The sequence below is a fragment of the Eublepharis macularius genome, chromosome 7, assembly GCF_028583425.1.
Source record: "Eublepharis macularius isolate TG4126 chromosome 7, MPM_Emac_v1.0, whole genome shotgun sequence".
In the NCBI taxonomy this organism is placed as follows: Eukaryota; Metazoa; Chordata; class Lepidosauria; order Squamata; family Eublepharidae; genus Eublepharis; species Eublepharis macularius.
Genome location: NC_072796.1, coordinates 130,029,935 through 130,051,440, shown reverse-complemented (window position 1 = coordinate 130,051,440; position 21,506 = coordinate 130,029,935). Strand labels below are relative to the sequence as shown.

At 44.4% G+C, this 21,506-nt stretch overlaps 2 protein-coding genes across 3 annotated transcripts in view; one reads left to right on the top strand and one right to left on the bottom strand.

Moving 5' to 3' along the window:
* The window catches only part of OC90 (otoconin 90), a 32,484-nt gene extending 21,970 nt beyond the window's left edge, over positions 1-10,514 (top strand). The window contains exons 13-20 of the mRNA XM_054985904.1: positions 407-457; positions 621-680; positions 1,944-1,988; positions 3,649-3,768; positions 5,303-5,407; positions 6,369-6,543; positions 8,080-8,186; positions 10,156-10,514. Coding sequence (XP_054841879.1) covers positions 407-457; positions 621-680; positions 1,944-1,988; positions 3,649-3,768; positions 5,303-5,407; positions 6,369-6,543; positions 8,080-8,186; positions 10,156-10,514 — 1,022 coding nt within the window. The remainder of the gene's footprint in view (positions 1-406; positions 458-620; positions 681-1,943; positions 1,989-3,648; positions 3,769-5,302; positions 5,408-6,368; positions 6,544-8,079; positions 8,187-10,155) is intronic.
* Positions 10,515-17,798: 7,284 nt separating this feature from the next.
* EFR3A (EFR3 homolog A) overlaps positions 17,799-21,506 on the bottom strand; it is a 98,499-nt gene continuing 94,791 nt past the window's right edge. For both annotated transcript variants that reach the window (XM_054985562.1, XM_054985563.1), the window contains one exon: positions 17,799-17,904. In XM_054985562.1, the coding sequence (XP_054841537.1) occupies positions 17,799-17,904 (106 nt within the window). The remainder of the gene's footprint in view (positions 17,905-21,506) is intronic.

Sequence of the window (21,506 nt, the reverse complement as noted above, 5' to 3'; positions counted from 1 at the left end):
CATTGCTTCTTTCTCTGTCCAGCTTGGATGGGAAGAAAGAGCACCCTTTTACAACTACACCATCTAGCTATTTTGCTGAGGGGGCAGGGTGGGGAAGAACCCAACTCCCAGCTGATTCCCCTATCAGGTGTGAGTCAGCTTCCGATCAAAAAACAAAACTTGTTCCGATCAAAAAACAAAACTTGTGCAATCCGAAGATATCCCAGATGGGCTCAGTCTGATTGTGAGTGTTGAACAAGGTAAATTCATCGGCCAGATAGGTTCACTTTGAAATTCACAGCAACCACAGTCTTAATTCCTTTTCACAGCATCATAAACAAAAGCCTGAATTGGACTTTTTTCATGCATTCATTTTCTAAACGTTTTCTAAAATGTAGCAGTGTCATTTCATTTTTGTCTTTCGTAGATGTTCCTCCAGAATCCAGTGACTTATTGCTGAAGAACCCTGAAGCAGGAGGTAAAGACGGGCCCCAGGCTAATTCTTCTGTCTCTCCTTGTACGTCAATTTTGACTCCTTTTGACAACTTAGCATCTTAAACAGAAGCATGAGTTGTGTTTATTCGCTTTCTAAACTTTTTTAAAACTTAGCAGCTTTGTTTCATTTTTTTTGTCTTCAATAGACCTTCCTCCAGAGTCTAGTGATCTGTTGATGAAGAACTCTGAAACAGGAGGTAAAGAGGGTCAATGTTGACAAGGCAATTTTTGAGATCTCTGTGCGTCAAATGGGGTCAGAAGTGGTCTTGCATTGAAGGGATTTGGGAGCCCAAACCATTTATATATTGCAGGTGAAGTTTACTATGAAGGCAATGCTAAGCCAGATCAAATACAATGAAGGACTGGGGATAGGAGATGGATACCTAGTGCTCCTTCTCCGATTTTCACATTGTCATCAAAGGCATTAGAATGCAAGAAAAGCCTTGTTAGACCCCAAGTCTAACTACCCCAGCATCCTGTTGCCCACAAATGCTTCCAGGGAGCCCACCAGCAGGGCCCGAAGGTCAGAAGCCTTTCCAGCTGCTATTTCCCAGCAGCATATTGTCTCTGAGAGCCAAAATAGATGAACGCCTGATGCATGGAGGACACGTGACAGTTTCCTGCAAGACTCCACAGGAAGTGTAGTGAGAAAGAACCTCTGCCAGAGAGAAGGAGGAGAGAATCCCTCTTCTTCCTGGCAGAGGTTTTTTCTCTAGGCGTCTTGTCTAGTCTGCTTGGCTCCCTCTTGCCCCTGCCAGCTCCCCTTGCTCCCCTAAATGCACTCGGCAGCCAGAGGGAGCCGAGGGAGCCGCTGGCACAATCAATTCCATCTCACCGCCACCAGCATGCTCGGCTCTCTCGGGCTGCGGAGTGCTTTTAGGGGAGCAAGGGGAGCTGGTGGTGATAAGAGGGAGCCAAGCGGACTAGATGAGATGCTTAGAGAATGATTCTCTCCCTCTTCTCCCTGGCAGAGGTTCTTTCTCACTGCACTTCCTGTGGAACCTTGCAGGAAACTGACGCATGTCCTCCACGTGTCAGGCATCTCGTCTGTTTTGGCTCTGAATCAGAGCACAACCTCTGGTTATCTTGCAATCTCTGTCTTTTGTCTGTGAGCCACAAAAGCAGCAACAACAGAAAGAGAACTGATGTGCCATTACTTGAGAGGCAAGTTGGTGTTTGGCTGTTTCTTGAGATCCTGTCCGATGTTCCCAGGCTGCATAGATAAGACTAGACATTGCATAGAAAGGACAGGAAAGCCCATGTTCTAGTCTACATCCCATTGCGCTGGACAATATATTTTGTGCCTGAGTTTCTCTGGCTCACAAAATGGGAGAAGTAATTATTTTGGATTGTTTAAAGAAAAAAAACTTTGGTTTTTTTTATCCCTCATGGAACGGATTTCAAAAAGTACAGTTAATTGATTTCTCTGCTAACCCATGCTTTCTGCTTTCTGTCCATTCATGCCAAAGTCCTGGGAGGCATATTTGCTGCATTGGAAGATTCCATGCCAAGTGGTAAGTCAGCAATGTAAATGATACCAAGGATACAGAAGTTGTCATGATTTCTGATATGGGAGCTTTTCCTTCTAAAAACAGATAAATGGAAAGAAGGTAAAGAGAGAAGGAAGGAAAGAAAAGGCACTGCCTGTACTTACAGACATCCTATGTCATTGTCTTAAATGATTCCCAATGTTTGTTCATTTTATTTACAAAATTTATAGACCACCTTACTGCCACCATCCAGGCCATCAAGGCAGCTAACAGATTAAAAACATACATAATAAAACCACATCTTAAAAACCATTACACCCAAACAAAACACACCATTAAAATAATTAAAATCAAAGGTAAAAAACACAAAAAATAATTAAAACACACCATCATCTTATCATAATAAAGTGGCCAGCCTGTGTGGATCATGAAATCTATACAACAGAGCCATCCATTTATGAGATAACAATGTGTGAATTAACCAAAAGAGAAAAAAAATCTAAAACAAGATATGCTAAGAACGGAACATGCTCTAAAAGGTAGAGATTCAGAATGTTGACAGCAGCTAAGGACAGGGATTTTAGCTTAATCCTTCTTCATTTGCAGACGTTTGACTTTCTCCTCATGCTAATCCTGGGGATCTTCTGTCCCCCAGGAGCAGCATTTGTGGCTTCAGCAGGATGGGGGTGGAGAGACAGTCATATTCTGCCAATGGAAACTCCTTCCACTGAGAGAAATTACCGCTCAACCCAACCCAAGGATGGCCAAACTGTGCTAGCTGGCAGTTGCAATTTTCTTCTAAAATTATGTATAAATTTTAGGGACAAATTGTGGCTCTCTGGTGGCTGGGAAATGCTTTTACATGGTGATAATTTTAGGATGTCAATTGCTGTCGAGAATGTTTACATTTGAGAGGGATACGTGGAGAGAAGGTTGGGGATGTGAGATTCATGCCTGTTAATGAAACATGACCCTGACTTGGATAGCCCAGGTAAGCCTGATCTCATCAGATCTCAGGAGTTAAGCAGGGTTGGCCTTGGTTAGTAATTAAATGGGAGACCTTCAATGGAGACCAGGGTTGCAGAGGCAGGCAATGGTAAACCACATCTGTTAGTCTCTTGCCACGAAAACCCCACCAGGGGTCACCATAAGTCAACTATGACTTGAGGGTACTCTCCACCTATGAAAGATGAGTGTTGGGTTCTTCAGCCCTTTGGACGATCTGCAAAAATCTAACTTCCGGAAACAAAGCAGCAAAGCCCACCGGTCACGAGTTACCTTCAGACAATCCATTTCCATGGCAAAAAAAGCCACACATGGGGAGAACTTTCATCCCAGGGTAGCTTGATCCTCTCTATCAACATGCGGAGCAGTAAGGAATTATATCTGGTAAAATCTGTTGGTCAAATGGCTGTCTGAATCCATAAAACATTTCCAGACCTTAATATTTGGGAAATGGACAGTGGTTCTCGGGTTGGCTCCAACCAGCTCTTCTACTGGTAAAAAAGGGACCAACCGTTGACCACCTAAAAAGGCTATGCTGGGGATCATGGAACCTGCTTGGACAAGTCAAGCGAATTGGGAGCTATGGTAACGAAGGGAATTGAGTGAGACAGAGTGAAAAAGTTGACTGAATCCAACCACTAGTCCTCTGTAGAGTGTTTAATCACATACGTGTTTCCAGGGCTGACTGAAAGATTGTTCGTCCCAGAGGGAGCAACAACTTCTACTCCACAACGTCTTAATTCTATACATCCTGAGGTGGTGCCAACTTCAGAGTTTCTTGGGAGATCAACAGACAAAGGTAAGCAGAACTAACATTTATATGGATTCTGTTTGGAATAAAGGAAAAAATCAGTCAGTAGTACAGTACTCTCACTTCAATGGTCTTAAGATCTCTCTCATCTTTTATGCTCCACCATTTTGTTTTTAATTCATTCCCATCTTACTTTCATATTTCTAGCCAAGGAGTAATGACCGTGCGCAGTGATCCCCCCCCCCCCCCAGTAATGTTGTACATCAGGTTACTTTTGCTCGGTGGGTAGACAGTTTATATAATAATGATGATGATGATGATGATGATGATAACAACATTTGATTTATATAACGCCCTTCAGGACAATTTAATGCCCACTCTGAGCAGTTTACAAAGTATGCCATTATTATCCCCACAACAACAATCACCCTGTGAGGTGGGTGGGGCTGAGAGAGCTCCAGAGAACTGTGACTAGCCCAAGGTCACCCAGCTGGCTTCAAGTGGAGGAGTGGGGAATCAAACCTGGCTCTCCAGATTAGAGTCCCACGCTCTTTACCACTACATCAAACTGGCTCTTCTGAAAAAGTGAGCTCAGTCTCACAAAAGCTTGTGCTGAAATAAATACTGTTCTGTAAAAGTCTGTAAAATACCTCTTTTATTTTGCTGCTACACACTAATACAACTTCCCCTCTGGAATTACCTAATGCAAGTTTCACAGTGTCAGATTAATTCCATAAATTGATTCAAACCAGACATTAAAAAATTATAAGTGAAAGCAGAGGAAGGCATTTCCGTTTCTCAGAACATTTGGAAGCAAACCTTGATGGACTTAAAAAGAATTCCAAAGGAGACTTGATGGTGAAACTGCCAAATAGTAAATTATCATTACATTCATTGCTGTGAAATCTGTACTCAATAAAGACGAGGAGCATCGGGGGGGGGGGGGTGACTAGAGAAAACAATGGTCTCTTTTTAGATTTTAAAAATTCTTCACCATCACCACAAGTAGCCAGTAGTTCAGAAATGGGACACACCCACTTTGATTGGATATTATATTCATTTGATTAAAGAGACAACATAGTATAGTGGTTAAAGGGCTGGTTTTGGAATGGACAGGTATGGGCTTAAATCTAGACTTGGGCCACCAAGCTCACTGGGTCACCTTTGGCAAGTCACTTTCTCTAAACTGCATCAAAAGAGCTGTTGAAATGGAAAGCAAATGGAATAATCATATAAGCAATTGGGGGAAGGTTAAGTGTCGGATATAAACATAATGAATGAATGGATCTTGTACTCATTTGTGTTCTGCATAGTACCACAACTATTTCCTCATGCAATGTTGGGCCTTGTAGCCTCTCATGTTTATTAATGCATTTATTTTGCAGCTGTTATCATTCAAAAGAAGACACAAGGTGGATGTGTGTGTGTTTTTTCTATATATAATATCCCTTTATCCACTGGGGTGACCATTGAAGTTGAATTCCAAAGTTGAATTCTTCTGACCCATGAAAGCTTTTGCAACAAATGTAGGGTGCTGCAAATGATTGCCCCTCCCCCATAACAAATTGTATTTGATTTGCAGCAACAGGCAATCATTTTAAGATAGCAGACCCAGGAGAGGAGAGTACAACTTATTCTACAACTGCTCCAGATGAGACACTGGATCCTGAAGACGCTTTTGGAAAAGGTGTGGGTTTTCTCCATGTTACACACAACATTATTGAAACAAGATGAATAAGCTTGGAAAAATGGTAGTTTGAGTAATAATTTGTATATTTCCTTTAATGGAACTTTATGTTGGTTGGATGCAAGATGGCCATCCCTTTTGGCTTATCCAACTGGCCAACCAAACTGATTTAAAGCATCAGTACACCAGTTGGGTGTTTTTTAGAGGCTCCAAGTGGTTTGCAGTAAATAATGAAAATGTTTCTGCTGTAAAGGGAAGCTCTGTTCTTCACAGCCTTTTGTGGATGCTCAATGTAAAGCGATGTCAGCTTCAGCCAACTTATGGTGACTCCATAGGGTTTTCAAGGCAAGAGATGAACAGAGGGGGCTTGTCATTGCCTGCCTCTCCAGAGCGTCTCTGGCCTTCCTTGGTGGTCTCCTGTACAAGTCCTAACCAGGCTGAACCTGTTTAGCTTCTGATATCTGATTAGATTGGATTAGATTAGGTTGGACTACCCCTATTTGATAGCCCTATCAAAATCTGGAGTTTAACGTCAAAATCAACCTGAGTCAGGGCAGATTAGGATGTCAAGAATCCAGGACTAAGACAAGCAGTCCCTGCAGTGGGCCACTGTTTTGAACACACCCAATGGTGGCATCCCAAAATCATTAATTTACCCGTTGCTATGTCCTTTGTCGCTGCTGGCTGGGTCCAAGCGCAGTGGCCCCACATGACTCTTGCTTGACTCGGCTTGCTCCTGACCTCCATTGTCCTCTAGAAGATTCAACTTCTGCAAACTGTCCTGGTCAGTTTATGGGCCAAGTCACCCCTCCTCTTAGCACATCAGAATGGATGTCTCCTTTCCCCTAGCTGGTACATTAAGAAGCTTATGGATGTTCAAATGCTGAAAGTAGGTTCTCAGGGGGAAAAGATCCCCAGTAGAGTCCAGTGGTGTGACCCTCATTTCTCCATCTTTCCACAGTGTGTGAGCGTTTTACCTTTCTGCAACTGCGAGACAACGGCCAAGTGAAGAGGGAGCTGCAACAGTTAGGCGAAATGCTCTACTGCTTAACGGACCGATGCCCAGAGGACTTTGAATTATACGGATGCTACTGTGGCCAGGAAGGAAAAGGCCATCCTACAGATGATCTGGACAGGTCATTGTCTGCTTTTCTTAAAATAAATTATTCGAAGTGGTTTGCAAAAAATTAAAACCAAGAGGAAATGAAAAAAATGTGCAACACTGGTCTTCGGCCCGTAGTACCTGACTCATGGAATCCCAGCTGCTGGGTTATTAGTAGAGATGGGCATGAACAGCAATATGAACTAAAAAAACCCACAAACAGCCCAATCTGCTGTTCGCGAACAAGCTGTTTGTGAGGCCCCATTCTAAATAGGTGATCATAATGCAAGCCTCGTTCGTTGCTGTTCATTGCTGTTCGTCGAGCCAGACAGTCTGGCACCTGCAATCAATTCCCTTGGCAACTCAGGCAGGGATTGTCTGAACTCTGTCTGAACTCCTGCTGTTGCCCTGGAAACCCCAATCTAAGCCCAATTTGTCAGGTCTTCCTTCCAAGTGTGGACTGGAGCTCCAAATTTGTTACAAGAGGAAAAGACCAGGGGGGAGGGGGGCTTCCAGCTCTGGCTTTCAGGGAGAGAGAGCTGCTGTTAGAGAGACAGGGTGAGTGCATTGGAGCTTGAATTTTCTTTGTGTGGTCGGATAGGGATCTACCCCTTCAGGTTCCAAGGCTGCTGCCAGGCTCTGGGCCAAGCTATTATTTATTATTGGTACCTTTCCTGCTGCCTGCTCAGGTAGGGTTTCTGGGAGTGGTGCGGTATGGATCTTGAGGGCTGGAGGAGAGCCTGCTGGCCCCCATGAACAACGAACATGTTATTTGTCAATGTTCATTGTTCCTTGTTCATGAACGCCAATGAACAACGAACACCAAGTTCGTTTTTTTTCCTGTTCATGCCCATGTCTAGTTATTAGCCATCAGTGGAACCACTAATAATAACCAGTGTGGTGTAGTGGTTATAGCACTGGGCTACAAGCAGAAAAACCTAGGTTCAAATCCCTACTCAGGTGTAAAGCTGATTGGGTGACCTTTGGACAGGCATTCTTTTCCTGCCTCACTTAACTCAGGAGGTTGTTGTCAAGACCAAGTGGGAAAGGACAGATCCATGTATTCTATCCTAAGCTTCTTTGAGGATGGGTGAGATAAAGATGGAGGGGGGAGGGAGGGAGCGATAGATGGATAGTGTATTGCAGAACAGAGATGAGCAGGAGGGAAGGGTGATTTCTAAATTTGGTACAGCGCATTTCACATGGGCAGTTCTTTTTGCTGTTTTGTATCTCCCCACCCCCAGCAAAACAACAGTCTTGGTGCATTTGCACAAGTTTGTTTCAGGATTTTGTCACAGTGGCCAAATGCAAAGAGAGGCGGCTTGTCAGCCGGCATTCAGGCCACAGGAACAGGACCTGCTGTCTTCATCCCCCATACATATATTTTGAATGCAGCTAATGTTTTGACATTCGTTTTTCGTAATGAGAGAAATGTATTTATAGACTTGTGCAAACTAGATTGGTGTGTGTGCATAAAAAAAATTAAAGCCAATTCAAAGAACGCTGTCCTTTAGAGAAGCGGAATATTTTAAGGACGGTTAACACTTGGGCTGTTTCTCTTTAACTGAAGGTGCTGCTTCTCTCACCATTGCTGCCTGGAGCAAGTTAAGAAACTTGGATGCCATCCAGATAGAAATTCAAGATCTGAAGTTCTGTGTTTTGATCACACACCGAAGTGTAAGCTGGGACGAGCAACCTACTGTCCTTCCCCTGAAATAAAAAGCCACAAATAGATATGAACTGACAAATCCCTCAATAGCCTCTCTCTCTCTTTTTGAAAGAAGCTAATAATAATAACATTCAATTAATATAGTGTCCTTCAGGACAACTTAATGCCCACTCAGAGCAATTTACAAAGTGTGTTGTTATTATCCTCACGACGATCTCCCTGTGAGGTAGGTGGGGCTGAGAGAGCTCCGAGAAGCTGTGACTGACCCAAGGTCACTCAGCTCTTTTGAAAGAAGCTAAAAGCTGCTGTGGAGGCTCCTATTTTGGATCGGGGCCACAGAGGGTGGTGGGTGAGGTTGAACCTTTTCCTTTCCACCACTTTCCTCCTGAACACACAAAGCTGTCTTACACTTACAGTCAGACCATTTGTTTATCAAGGTCAGTACCGTTTACTGTTCTGTTAGCAGCTGTCTGGGATTTCAGCAATGGTCTTTGACATCTTCTAATATCTGATCATAAACCTGCATGCAAAGCAGATTATGAGCCCTGCACACACAAGGAGCTGCCTTATACCGAGTCAGACAGACCACTGGTTGATCAAGGCCAGTCCTGACTATTCTGGTGGGCAGCAGGTACCCAGGGTGTCTGGAGAGCTGGGTTAAGCCTTCCCCGCCGTCTACTGCCTGATCCTTTTCCTTGGGATCCTCTGTATGCAAAACAGATGTTCAGCCACTGAATGAATGCATTCTGGGATGGGCAATCTCCCAGAATGCAGATTGCCCATCCCTTGATCTGTTTGTTTCATGGGGGAGAAGATACAAGTCTATCTAGGGCTCATTTTGAGGGGGAACGTGCAGGAACGCAGTTCCCCAAAGAGGTCAGGTGGCCCAGGCCACCTGGCTCAGCCATTTTGGGCCCATTTTGGCCCGGACTGGGGCTGAAACAGCCCAGATTGGGCCTCTGACGGCTGGTGGATCACTCGCCCGCTCAGCAGCGGCCCAATCCTGACCATTTTGGGCCCAATTTCGGCCCTGACTGGCCAGGATTGGGTCCAAAACAGCCAGAATAGGTGATGTCAGGGGGTGTGGCATATGCAAATGAGTTATGCCAATGATACACTCCTGGTGCTGTCAAGAGGCATGACATATGCTGTTATGCTAATGAGTTCCTCCAGCTCTTTTTCTACGAAATGACCCGAGTCTATCTATTACATTTATATCCTGCCCTTCCAACATGGCATTCAAGGTGGTGTGCATAGTTGACCTTGATAGCTGTGGCAGAATTTGAACCTCATTCTTAGTCTAACCACTATACCACAATCATACTTCTATGGAACCTATATAGTCTCCTTGCAGGGCAAATGCAATTCCCAGATTGTGGGGGAGTGGCTTGCAGGGTTTCATTTTCATGGCCCCGATCCAAATCTCTCCCTGCCCCTCCCCTTTAAAAAACAACAACAGGGGATATTACTTATGGATGGATTCTCTAAGTCTCATAAACTTTGGCCCCTTTAATTTTCAGCCCACTTTTTCATTATGATCCAGGGCAGACAATTCTTCCTTACCTGTTTCAACAACATCATTCGATTTATATACCGCCCTTCAGGACAACTTAACACCCACTCAGAGTGGTTTACAAAATATGTCATTATTATCCCCACAACAAACACCCTGTGAGGTGGGTGGGGCTGAGAGAGCTCCTAGAAGCTGTGACTGATCCAAGGTCACCCAGCTGGCTTCAAGTGGAGTCCCACTCTCTTAACCACTACACCAAACTGTCTCTCTCAAACAAGTGAAATTTCCTACTATGTGGAAGAGGAACAGAGGTTATGAATACATGACTTGCCAAAGTTCATTGGGTGAAGTCACTGTACCCCCACATTTCAAAACCCTTCTCCTGATCCAAGCATTAGCAACTGGCACTTGCTGGTTTCGATAATTTATTTAACAAGTAACACCCATCCATTGTTTTCCTGAAGGCATCGGATGGACAATGTGTGAAAAGCTCCTGTGTTCCTGCGATAAGGCAGCCGCTGAGTGTATGTCTACTGCGCCCTTCAATGAAAGCCTGACGTTCCCCAACCAGCATACCTGCCAAGAGGATAGACTGTTTTGCCGCAGGGGGACACATGAAAGACCCTCGAGCAGTGATGGGATTGGCAGCAGAACTTCCAGTGAGGAAGAGAGCAGCAGTGAGGAAGAAGGCACGACAAAGAGCGTTTTGAGAAGGGGGGAAGCGAGCTGTGCACCGTCCAAGGGCAAACCCCAGAGAGACACCATTGCGAATGAGATAACCTACGCTTTTCAGTCCAGCATTCAAGATGCCAAGATGATTTGACGGGCAATCTGTACCGAAGTCTCTCTTATCTTGCCTACTTTCATGAATGCCATTTTTTTCCAGACATTCCAAAGATTGTGTGCAATTGTACAGGGTGTTTTTTTGATGTTAGTAAAAAAAAAAGGCGTAGATCGCATCAGAAACCATTGTGCAGAAATTCAGCTATTATAATTTGCGGGGAGGAGTGAAAAAGTCCTCCATTTCACAGCTGTCAGAGGAAACAAGAGAAGAACAGAAAAGAGTCCAGTAGCACCTTTAAGACTAACCAACTTTACTGTAGCATAAGCTTTTGAGAACCACAGTTCTCTTCGTCAGATGCAAACTGTGGTTCTCGAAAGCTTATGCTACAGTAAAGTTGCTTAGTCTTAAAGGTGCTACTGGACTCTTTTCTGTTTTGCTATTACAGACTAACTTGGCTAACTCCTCTGGATCTAGAAACAAGAGAAGGTATATTAAAAATAATCAGGAGTCCTGGTTTATATAGTGCATTTCTGTCCTTACCTAAAAAGGACCAACACAAGAATCTTTTATGGAGTCAGGAGCCTCTGGCTTAACTAGCATTGGGGCTTGCTAAAGTGTCAAGAAAGAGGTGATCCCAGCTCTGTCACCACAGAGCCTGTAATGTTTGAAGGTGGGTTCTTCTTCAAGAAACCTGGTGCTCTGCCAGCCAGTTACAGACCCTCTCTGAAAGACTGGGATGTTTCTTGACTGAGTCCATGAAAGCTGCCAGAGGCTCTAAAAGAAGGTGCGATAAAACAGCACCTGAGTTGCATAAATGTCCAGTAGTGCCTTTAAGACTAAACAAAATTTGTGGTAGGGTATGAGCTTTCGTGAGTCACAGCTCACTTCTTCAGATATTGTGACTCACGAAAGCTCATACCCTACCACAATTTTTGTTAGTCTTATGGGTGCTACTGGACTCTTGCTCTTTTCTACTGCTACAGACTGCTACTTGAGTTGCAAAAAGTAGATCCCTGACTCTATCCTTGGAGGTGACCACTAGAATTGCAGCACACACCTTGGCATGGGCCACAACTAGTATCCTATATTCTACTTCAACTTGAACATGTAAAGCTGCCGTATACTGAGTCAGAACCTTGGCCTATCAAGGTCAGTACTGTCGACTCTGACTGGCTTTCCAGAGTCTCAGGTGAAGGTCTTTCACATTGCCTGCTACCTGAGCCTTTTAACTGGAAGTGCTGAGGACTTGAATCTGAGACCTGCATGCAAAGCAGGAGCTCTATCCAAAACTGGCTTCTATTGATTTGGACTCTTGGTCTATCCAGGTCAGCATTGCTTGCTCTGACTGGTAGCAGCTCTCCAGGGTCTCAGGCGGAGGTCTTTCACATCGTCTGCTACCTGATCCTTTTAAACTGGAGATACCAGAGGCTGAATACATTAACAGAGGATGTTTCAGCACTGAGCCATGACCCCTCTCCAAATTTTAATACTTGGGGCATACAACTGAAGGCATACTTGTCTTATAAATATACATTTTCATGATTCGCTTCAAGTATGTTAGCAACTGCAGGATATCTCAGCCAATATTGACTCTTGCTCTTGGCTTTGCCATGTCACTTAGGGCTCAGGGATCTGGTTGTTCATCCTCCCCTCGCCCCATCAGATTTCTTTATTGTCACCCTTTGGACAGAATGTTTCTCCAGGAATGTGAAAAACCACACATGGGGGAGAGAGAGAGAGACAGCATGCCAAGAAAACCATCGAGGCCGTCCAAGTTAGCAAAGCCATTGTAGGAAGAAACTGAGGAAGACTTTGGGAACTAGCATTGTGATTTCCATTGGTATTTAATTTGCTTAAATACAGATGACACAAAGCACGTTCTACATTTTGCAAAAAACAAAACAAAACAAAAAATCATCAGGTAAAGCCAAGAAAACATGACTGCCAAAGGGAGAAACTAACCATATTTTTTTTACTTTGGACAACCGGCCAGTTTCACAGCATGGAAATGACAGCATTATTCAAGTTACGTTACAGCAATTTTCTCCAAGTCTTAGAAAGCTATAGATGTGACCGAAGCAGGAATGCTACATATGTACCAACCCCAGCCCCGGGGATTGTAGGAGCAGCTGAACATTAAAGTGCACATTGCGAGTAAAACAGTAAAACAACAGTTTGGTTGGCTCTATAATGAGGTGACCTGAGGCAGGTGCCTCAGGTAGCAGATGGGGGGGGGGGAGAGAAACTTCCTTTCCTACCTGCTCTTGGTCACCTACTGCCCATCTGCCATAGAACTGACTGCAGCTCTCGAAGCCTCTTTAAATCAGCAGAACTGTTCCGAAACTTTTGTGAGAATCCTTCAGACGAGAGTTCAGACAAGAATCCTTCGGACAGCAATTAAAATGGCGGCCAAACCCTTGTGGAAGGAAATTATGTTATTTTTAATGAGGGTTAGAGAAGGGAAGGAGGAAGTTCTCCCCTCGGGCTCCTTGTGGGCAACAGTAGAAGCAGCAGCCCGTCAGGTGTGTCAGATGGAAAAACACTTGGAGCTGCCATTGGCTTCTAGTGCACAAGCTGACCCCCAATTTCTGTGCAATTTCTGTGTTATTTCCATGCAACGTTCACATTTGCTGGAAACCAGGATAGAAACCTTCCATGTTGTAACCCTGTTGAAAATACCAAGCTCGAGTGTTCAGCTAGATACTGCAAGCCAAACAAAAATATTTAGAATTGTGTGTTCAACACATTTCTGAATCCTGGAAGTGTGGAAGCAAAAACAGAAAAAAATTAGAAGCTGTAGCTACTGATGGGTCTTTTTGCTCTTCCCTGTGACAAGTGCACTGCAGAGAAGGTGCATAAGTAGGCTTTTGCCATTAGTAAATGTTTGCAAAAAACCCACAAACATTTAAAGGTATGGACCCTATTTTAGAAGTAGTTCTGTACATATGTAGAACTTTCCTAACTTTTCCTTCTGAGTCCTTTGCACTAGATCAGATTCTGCTCCAAGTGATTCAATGGATTTTCTGAAAAGATTTTTTTTTTAAAGTTGGGATTGGAATGGGAGGCTCAGAGTGTAAACACACGAGATGGATTTCACATGAAGAGCACTTGATTGGTCCCGCAAGCATCCCTGGGAGTGGTAGTCTAACCCTGCCCCTCGCCAAGCAACTGGAGGAAAACCGAGTAAAGTGGATTTTCTTGCAAAGAACAGCTGCTCAACTGCAGAGATTCTCTCTTTCAAAAATCCAATTGGCTGGTTTTCCTTCAGGAGCTCAGAGGCAGGGCTGGGGCGTATATAACAGGACCCTGCCGGGAGAAGAAGAACAGGAGGGACTGGGTTTCTCTCTCACTTGCAAAACACCTCGGCTTTTTTCCTGCCTCTTGTTACATCATTCCCAACCTCCCCCCACCCGATCCTTAGCTCCTGGAGGACTGTTGAAAGACAGTGTGTGTGTGTGTGTGTATGAGAAAGTCCTTCCAGTTGCGATTCTCCCTGGCTGAACTGAGATTCACATGGAGTGGCTGAGTGTTTTTTTTAACTACAATTCCCAGGGATCCTTGCAGGATCCAACACTCTCCCATGCGTCTCGTGTGTTTTGACCCTCAGAGTAGTGCCAGTATATGCATGGGCAGCCCATCTGTAGCACTCCATTTCCAGTTTAGTATGTTCAAAAGCTATTCCCTAAAGCAACAATTCACCTCTTTAAAGACATTGCTAAGAAGATGGATGAAAACCCAAAAGGTTCCCATCTGTACCAGAATTGCGATGATTAGCCAGTGCAGTTATGTCAATAGCCGCCTTGCTAATAAATGTATAATTGCTTCAAGGTGAATAATACCATAATTTAAATTGGTTTAATTGCCATTTGTAAATCCATTTTGGAACTAACAAGAATGTAAAGTTGAGTAGGTCTGAAGACCCATCTTGGTATATATTTGGCCAGGATCTAAAGCCCTGTGTGTGAACTTTATGTGGATTTCAGGATCCCTGCACAGCCCCCCACCCTTGGGAATACACTGTTTATTGACTGTGAATTATTTGGAAAGGAATCAAATGCAACATAAAGAACTAAACCTAGCACTATAAGTTGATGAGCACTCACTAAACATTCTGGATCCCGGTTATGATCTTCAAATTTGGCAAGTAAAATCACTGGGCTACAATTCCTCCTTCATTTGATCTACAGAACGATATAACACGTAAGGGCTACATCACTCTTAACTATCAAATTTTAAGCAACCACACTTCGTAGTAACTCTAATGAAAAAAAAAGCATTTGCTGTACAATTAATGTGTTTATACTAAATACACAGTCCTATGAAATTTAGCTTAATTACTGAATCTAATACAATACAAAGACTTCGGCTTTTTTCTGAACAATAATAACCATCCTAAGCCTAAATAAAACATTTCAACAACCACTCAACGGTCAAACTCTCAAGAAAGATTTCATACAATATACTTTTCTGCTTTCCCAATTTTACAGTTCAGCACACGTCAAACAACGATCCCTTCCATACGCCATTACTAGGTTTCTAGCTTTATCAAATATATAACTTTCTTTCCCCTTAACTGTTCAAAAGTTGACCTTATCAAAATACTCTTGTGTTTTTAAAATCACAATCTATATGAAACTATATTCCTTTAGACATGGAAAAATATTGCACATTTCCAAACTTTCAATGGAAGTCCCTCAATCAAAACACTCTGACCGTGAGCCATTTCTATTTATTGAAGGTGGGTCCTTCCAACAGCCCCCCACGGTGGGGAAAAAAGAGTCAACTGCAAAAGTCAGTATTTGAACCCATGGCACGCACAGATCTCTGAACAGCAGCTTTTGGGTAGGTCACATTTTGTCAGCTTTAAACATAAATAACTTTAGTGGGTTTAATAATAAATAATAATAATAAAAACTGCACTTACATACCGCTCTTCTAGACAGATTAGTGCCTCACCCAGAGCAGTGAACAAGTTAGTGTTATTATTATCCCCACAATACAGCTGGGGAGCTGGGGCTGAGAAGAGTGGCTTACCCAAGGCCACCTACTGAGCTCATGCTGGTAGTGAGATTTGAACCAGTAGAGTGCTGATTTGCAGCCAAGCCATGTAAGCAGTGCTTATACAGCAGCTTTATATGAAGTAAGGGCACCCAAAAGGAGAAAACTGGTTAATAATAGACTATATACCAGAGGTCCCTGACCTTTTTCAGCTGGAGGCACCTTTGTAATTCTGACACAGTGTGGAGGGCACAGCCACAAAATGGCTGCCATAGGAGGTGGAGCCAGCCACAAAATGGCTGCTGCAGCTTAACCTTCACTTGCACAGTGAAGATCCATGTGCAGTGGTCGCAGTTGCTTACAAAGTAACATTTAAAAAAAATCTGCACAGCCAATGAAATTTCCAGAGGCCAGTCAGGAGCCTTGCTAGGCAAGAGCCCTATCTGGCCCCACCTACTTTCTAGAAACACTTGGTGGGCACCAGGAAAAGTGTCAGCGGGCATTATGGCCCCCAGGGGCAACATGCTGGGGAGCCTTGTAATATACAAGAAGCAGTTATGTACATAACTGTCTATACTTGATCCAAGAAGAGGAACCACATACTGTAAAATTAAGAACATCTTTTGCAGTCCCATCTTGGCCTCCAGGCTGTGAGTTAGATATCTTTCAACACTACCATTCATTTGTTAGGGGGCAAGACACAACAGAAAGTAATTGAATCTGTGGTGATTTCATTCTAAACCTGCTTTGTTACTATCATTCCTGGAAGCATGTACTCAAAATGGGTTTGGGAAAGTGCGGATTTCTACACCTGCCCAACTCACACCTGGCACCAATCCACCTCCAACCACAGTGTGGGTAGGATTGTTGTTGTTGTTTTTAATTACCACTGCTATAGCAATATACGCCCTGACCTGGATACCCACGCAAGCCCAATCTAGCCAGATCCCAGAAGCTAAGCAGGGTTGGCTTTGGTTAGTAATCGGATGGGAGATCTCCAACGAAGACCAGGGTCGCAGAGGCAGGCAATGGCAAAGCACCTCTGTCAGTCTTTTGCTATGAAAATCCCACCAGGGGTCGCCATAAGTCAGCTATGACTTGATGGCACTCTCCACCACCATAGCAATATACAGACTACAGCAAAAAACCCACAGTGGTAAAAGGAAATGGCAAGAAGATAAAACATGCAGTGCATCTCCGTGTGGTCCTGTGATTGCCACTGAGAACGCTTTTGCTTTGGCGATCAGTACAAAACATGAATCAGTCCCATACAGAAGTGACCTAACCCCAGCTATCTGTGACCTGTGAATGCACGTTTACAGGTTCGGTGGACTTAATTCCATTTCCAAAGGGGAAACAGTAATGCCCAGACAGACTAGATGAAGAACAGGCATCTCGTTCCAGTCACAAAATGCAAACTGCATGCGCCTGCAGGAGCAATTTCCCACAATGCTGTGCAGGGAGAAGAAAGGGGGTTTAACCCTTTCAAGGGTTTTGCTTTCTGACATTGCCCCCCCCCGCCCCCGCTCTGCCACTAGCATTCTAAAGGAGAAAAGGCATGTCCTTTAAAAACATGCACATTTCCCCTTTAAAATGCTTATAGTGAAGCACGGCAGAACCAGTTTTGAGTAGCAAAATTGAGTGGTGTCTGAAGAGTTATATCTGCTTTCTTTTCCCGTTCCAAAAGTAACCAGAAGTCACCAGGAGCAGGCTATTTGCCTTTTATGGCCAGAGCAAGATGTACAATCTTTGTCTGAGCCCTAACCCTGGACTAAACTTTGGTTTAGGATACCATTGCTTAGAATTAGTTTTAAACTATATTCCTGTGCAAGAAAGGATGAGAGAGACCATAGCCTGGCAACACACCAGATTTATGCACATTATAACTTAGCCATAGTTAAGTTTGCCATCTAAATTCAGCGATAGGGTAGATTTGGCCTTAAACTTGAAGTCACTAAGAAAAAGCTCTTAGTGCACATTTGCAAAGAAGAGATACATTCCACAGAAGTATCAATCTACATGAACAAAGAGCCACCTGTGCTCTATAAATATACCTAGACGAGGAAAAAATACTTTGAAAAATATACATATTCAACATATAACAAAAAAATCATGATTTTTACAAAATATTTATGTAAAATTATAACAAACAATATACTAAAATACAACATGCAAAACTAGATAACAACAAAGATCGGTCGGTTTAAAGAAATGGGTCTGAATTTTGGGTGTATGAGGAAATGTTATCTCTGGGCAGAAACTCAATTAAATTAAATGGGAAAAATCCACAAACTCGAATCCCTTTCAGACAGCTATAGAGGACACTCAATACACGCAAAGATCTGGAAACTTCATCTCGTAGACGGGAATGGATGGGTAATGAACATGTCCAGCTGCAACTGCCGTGGTTCCGGAGGGGCTTGGAGGAGGCCTGTAGAAGAGGAGAAACAAACTGGGATGTTATTTTCCGTTTCACCACACATTCAAATTTCTATTATTTCGGTTCCAAATGTTTGCCCACAAAGGGGCTTTCAGAATGAGGTTCTGGAGAAAACTAACGGGGCAGACAAATTTCCCTAAAGAACATTTTGTTTTTCACTTTCCTTCCTTTTCCTTTTCATTGTTTCCGTGCCAGGTGAATGGTGGGCATGTTCTCTCACAGTCCAAGTGAGGCAATGGTGAGACCCAACCTTGGCCTTCCTATGAACTGAATGTGCCACCCTAGAAGATGACTCAAAGATCTTTGACAAAGATTCTAGGGTCCCATGGGGTCAGCAGAGAAGTCAAGGCAGGTAGGACTTCCTGAAGATAGAAACTTGCACCTACAATATCTACGTGGAATGAGTTACGTTCCTGCTTTATTTTTGGCATCTCAAGGTGCTTTACAGCAAGAAAAACAGGTTTCGCTTACCGTAACTGTTGTTCATCTAGGTCTTCCGTGCAGGCACACATGGGACTGCGCACGCGCAGGCCTGCCGATACCGGAGATTTTTATAGCTCAAAGCCACCAGGGGGCGCTCTCGCCTTCCACCGCGCATGCGCGGCCATTTTCCCGCCTAAATGGACTATAGAAGGCGGAGCGCCCCACACATACCCTCAGTTCCCCTTTCGCCGCCGTACTACTCTCAATTATACTATACAGCGGGGAAGGAGGGAGGGCATGTGTGCCTGCACGGAAGACCTAGATGAACAACAGTTACGGTAAGCGAAACCTGTTTTTCATCCACGGTCTTCCTGTGCAGTCCCACATGGGAGATTATAAAGCTTAATACCTGGGTGGAGGTGCCACAGTAAAGTCACTCAAAAATAGAATGCAACACTGCGGTGCCCACTGCAGTCTCCTTCCGGTCCAGAACGTCCAGCGCATAATGCTTGATAAAGGTATCCGCTGAAGCCCACGTCGCCGCTCTACAGATGTCATGCAGAGGAACACCTCTCAGCAGAGCCGCAGATGACGCCAAGGACCTAGTGGAATGGGCATGCACCTCCAAAGGACAAGTTAAATGAGCAGAATCATAACATGTTAAAACTGTTTGAACAACCCATCTCGCAATAGACTGAGATGTCGCTTTCTTTCCCCTCTTTTGTCCTGCAAAACAGACAAACAAATTAGAATCCAAACGAAAAGGCTTGGTACGATCCAAGTAAAAGAGAAGAGCCCTGCGCACGTCCAACGAATGGAGGGCCCTCTCCGCATCAGAAGACTGCATCGGGAAAAAAACAGGTAAGGCAATGTCCTGAGACAAATGAAACTGAGACACCACTTTAGGTAAAAAGTCAACTTTAGTCCGTAAGACCACCTTGTCCGCATGAAACTTCAAATAGGGGGGTTCTGACGAAAGCGCAGCCAATTCCCCCACCCTTCTGGCTGAAGTGATCGCCACCAAGAAGGCCACCTTCAAAGTAAGGTAGCGTAAAGGACAGGTAGCTAGAGGTTCAAAAGGTTTAGACATCAATTTAGTCAATACTAGCGGTAAAGACCATTGAGGGACAATAGCCCGAACAGTGGGGTACAAATTATTCAGTCCTCTGAGAAACAATTTCGAAGTGTAGTGTGAGAAGACTGATTTCCTATCTATAGGAGGATGGAATGCCGAAATTGCTGCCAAATATACTTTAACAGAACTATTGGCTAAACCCCCTAATTTAATCTCCCAAAGGAATTCCAAAACCTCAGGCAAAGAGGAAGAGAAAGGGTCCAAATTCCGGCTGCGGCACCACCCAGAAAAGCGTTCCCATTTGAACGCATAGGACTGTCTCGTGGAAAGGCGTCTAGCATTCAACAAAACATGAGCTACAGCTTCAGAAAACCCCGATTGTGAATTATCAGCCACGCCGTCAGTTTGAGTCGTTGAATGTCGTGATGCAAAACCCCGTGCCAGGACAGAAGGTCTGGAACGAGTGGCAATCTGATCGACTGCGACTGCAATCGAAGGAGAGTGTGAAACCAAGGTTGTCTCGGCCAAAAAGGGGCTATCAGTATGACCGTCGCCCCCTCCCCTTGGATTTTGCTCAGAACCCTGGCCAACAGGGGGAATGGGGGAAATGCATAACACAGAGGACCCGACCACTCGACTTGAAATGCATCCCCATCGGACCCGGGGCCTAGACCCCCCCTGGAGCAATAGCGATGGGCCTTGCGATTGTCCAGTGTGGCAAAGAGGTCCAGTTCCGGGAAACCCCACATCGAGAAGATCGGAACGAGGTACTTGTCCCGAAGAGACCATTCGTGAACATCCCGGTGTAGTCTGCTCAGCTGATCTGCTTGGAGATTCTCCACCCCCGGGATGTGTACCGCTCTCAGCCAAACCGAGTTCTGTATGGCCCAAGTCCACAGCTTCATCGCCTCGGTACAAAGGGTCGCCGATGCCGTGCCACCCTGTTTGTTGACATAAAACATTGCAGTCGTGTTGTCCGTCAACACTTGCACTGATTTGTTGCGCACGGTATCTGAAAAGGAGATCAGTGCATTTGAAATAGCCCTAAGCTCAAGGAGATTAATATGTTCCGAGCGTTCGGCCTGAGACCATGTGCCGTGAGCAAAAGCACCCTCACAGTGAGCTCCCCAACCCAACAGGGAAGCATCAGTGGTTATGGACAAGTGAGTTTGACGATAGCCAAACTCCACACCCTTAAATAGATTCGCATCTGCCAACCACCATTCTAACGAGGCCACCACCCGTCGAGGGACTGATAAACGCTTGTTCTGGGAATCAGAGTTGGGAGAAAAACTGGCATTAAACCACATTTGTAATGGCCGCATGAACAGCCTGGCAAACGGAACCACAGCCGTAGTAGAGGCCAAACAACCCAAGAGAGTCTGGATAAAATGAGCTGATTGAAAACGGCAGCGCTGCAGCCGAAGGACCATGCCCTTAATCCTGGCCGCCCTGTCTGAGGGCAGGAAGCCAGCATTCTTGATCCCATCCAAGACCACTCCTATAAATTGTACAGACCGTACTGGGGTCAATTTTGACTTTTTCTGATTAACGAAAAGACCCAACCTAAGACATAAATCCAAAGTCAGGGACACTTGGGTAAACACGTCATCAGCAGAACTTCCAACCAGGAGCCAATCATCCAGGTACGGGAAGATTCGACAGCCCTGTAACCTCAGATGGGCCACCACCACAGCTATACACTTCGTAAAGACCCTAGGAGCAGTAGCTAAACCAAAGGGTAAAACCCGGTACTGGTAAATTTTACCATCATAAGTAAAACGTAAATACTTCTTATGTTCAGGAAAAATGGAGATATGGAAATAAGCGTCCTTCAAATCAAGGACAGCAAACCAGGAGTGTCTAGGTAAAAGGGTCAGAACCATTTGCAAAGTGACCATTTTAAACTTTCGAATTTCTATAAGTTTATTAAGGGCCCGTAGGTCTAAAATGGGTCGAAGACCACCATCTTTCTTTTCCACCAGAAACAGGTTAGAGTAAAAACCGAAGGGGGCAGGATCACAGGGCACCTCTTCAATTGCACCCTTCTGAATCAGGGTGGCCAATTCAGTTAAGATCTCCGTATGAGGAGGTC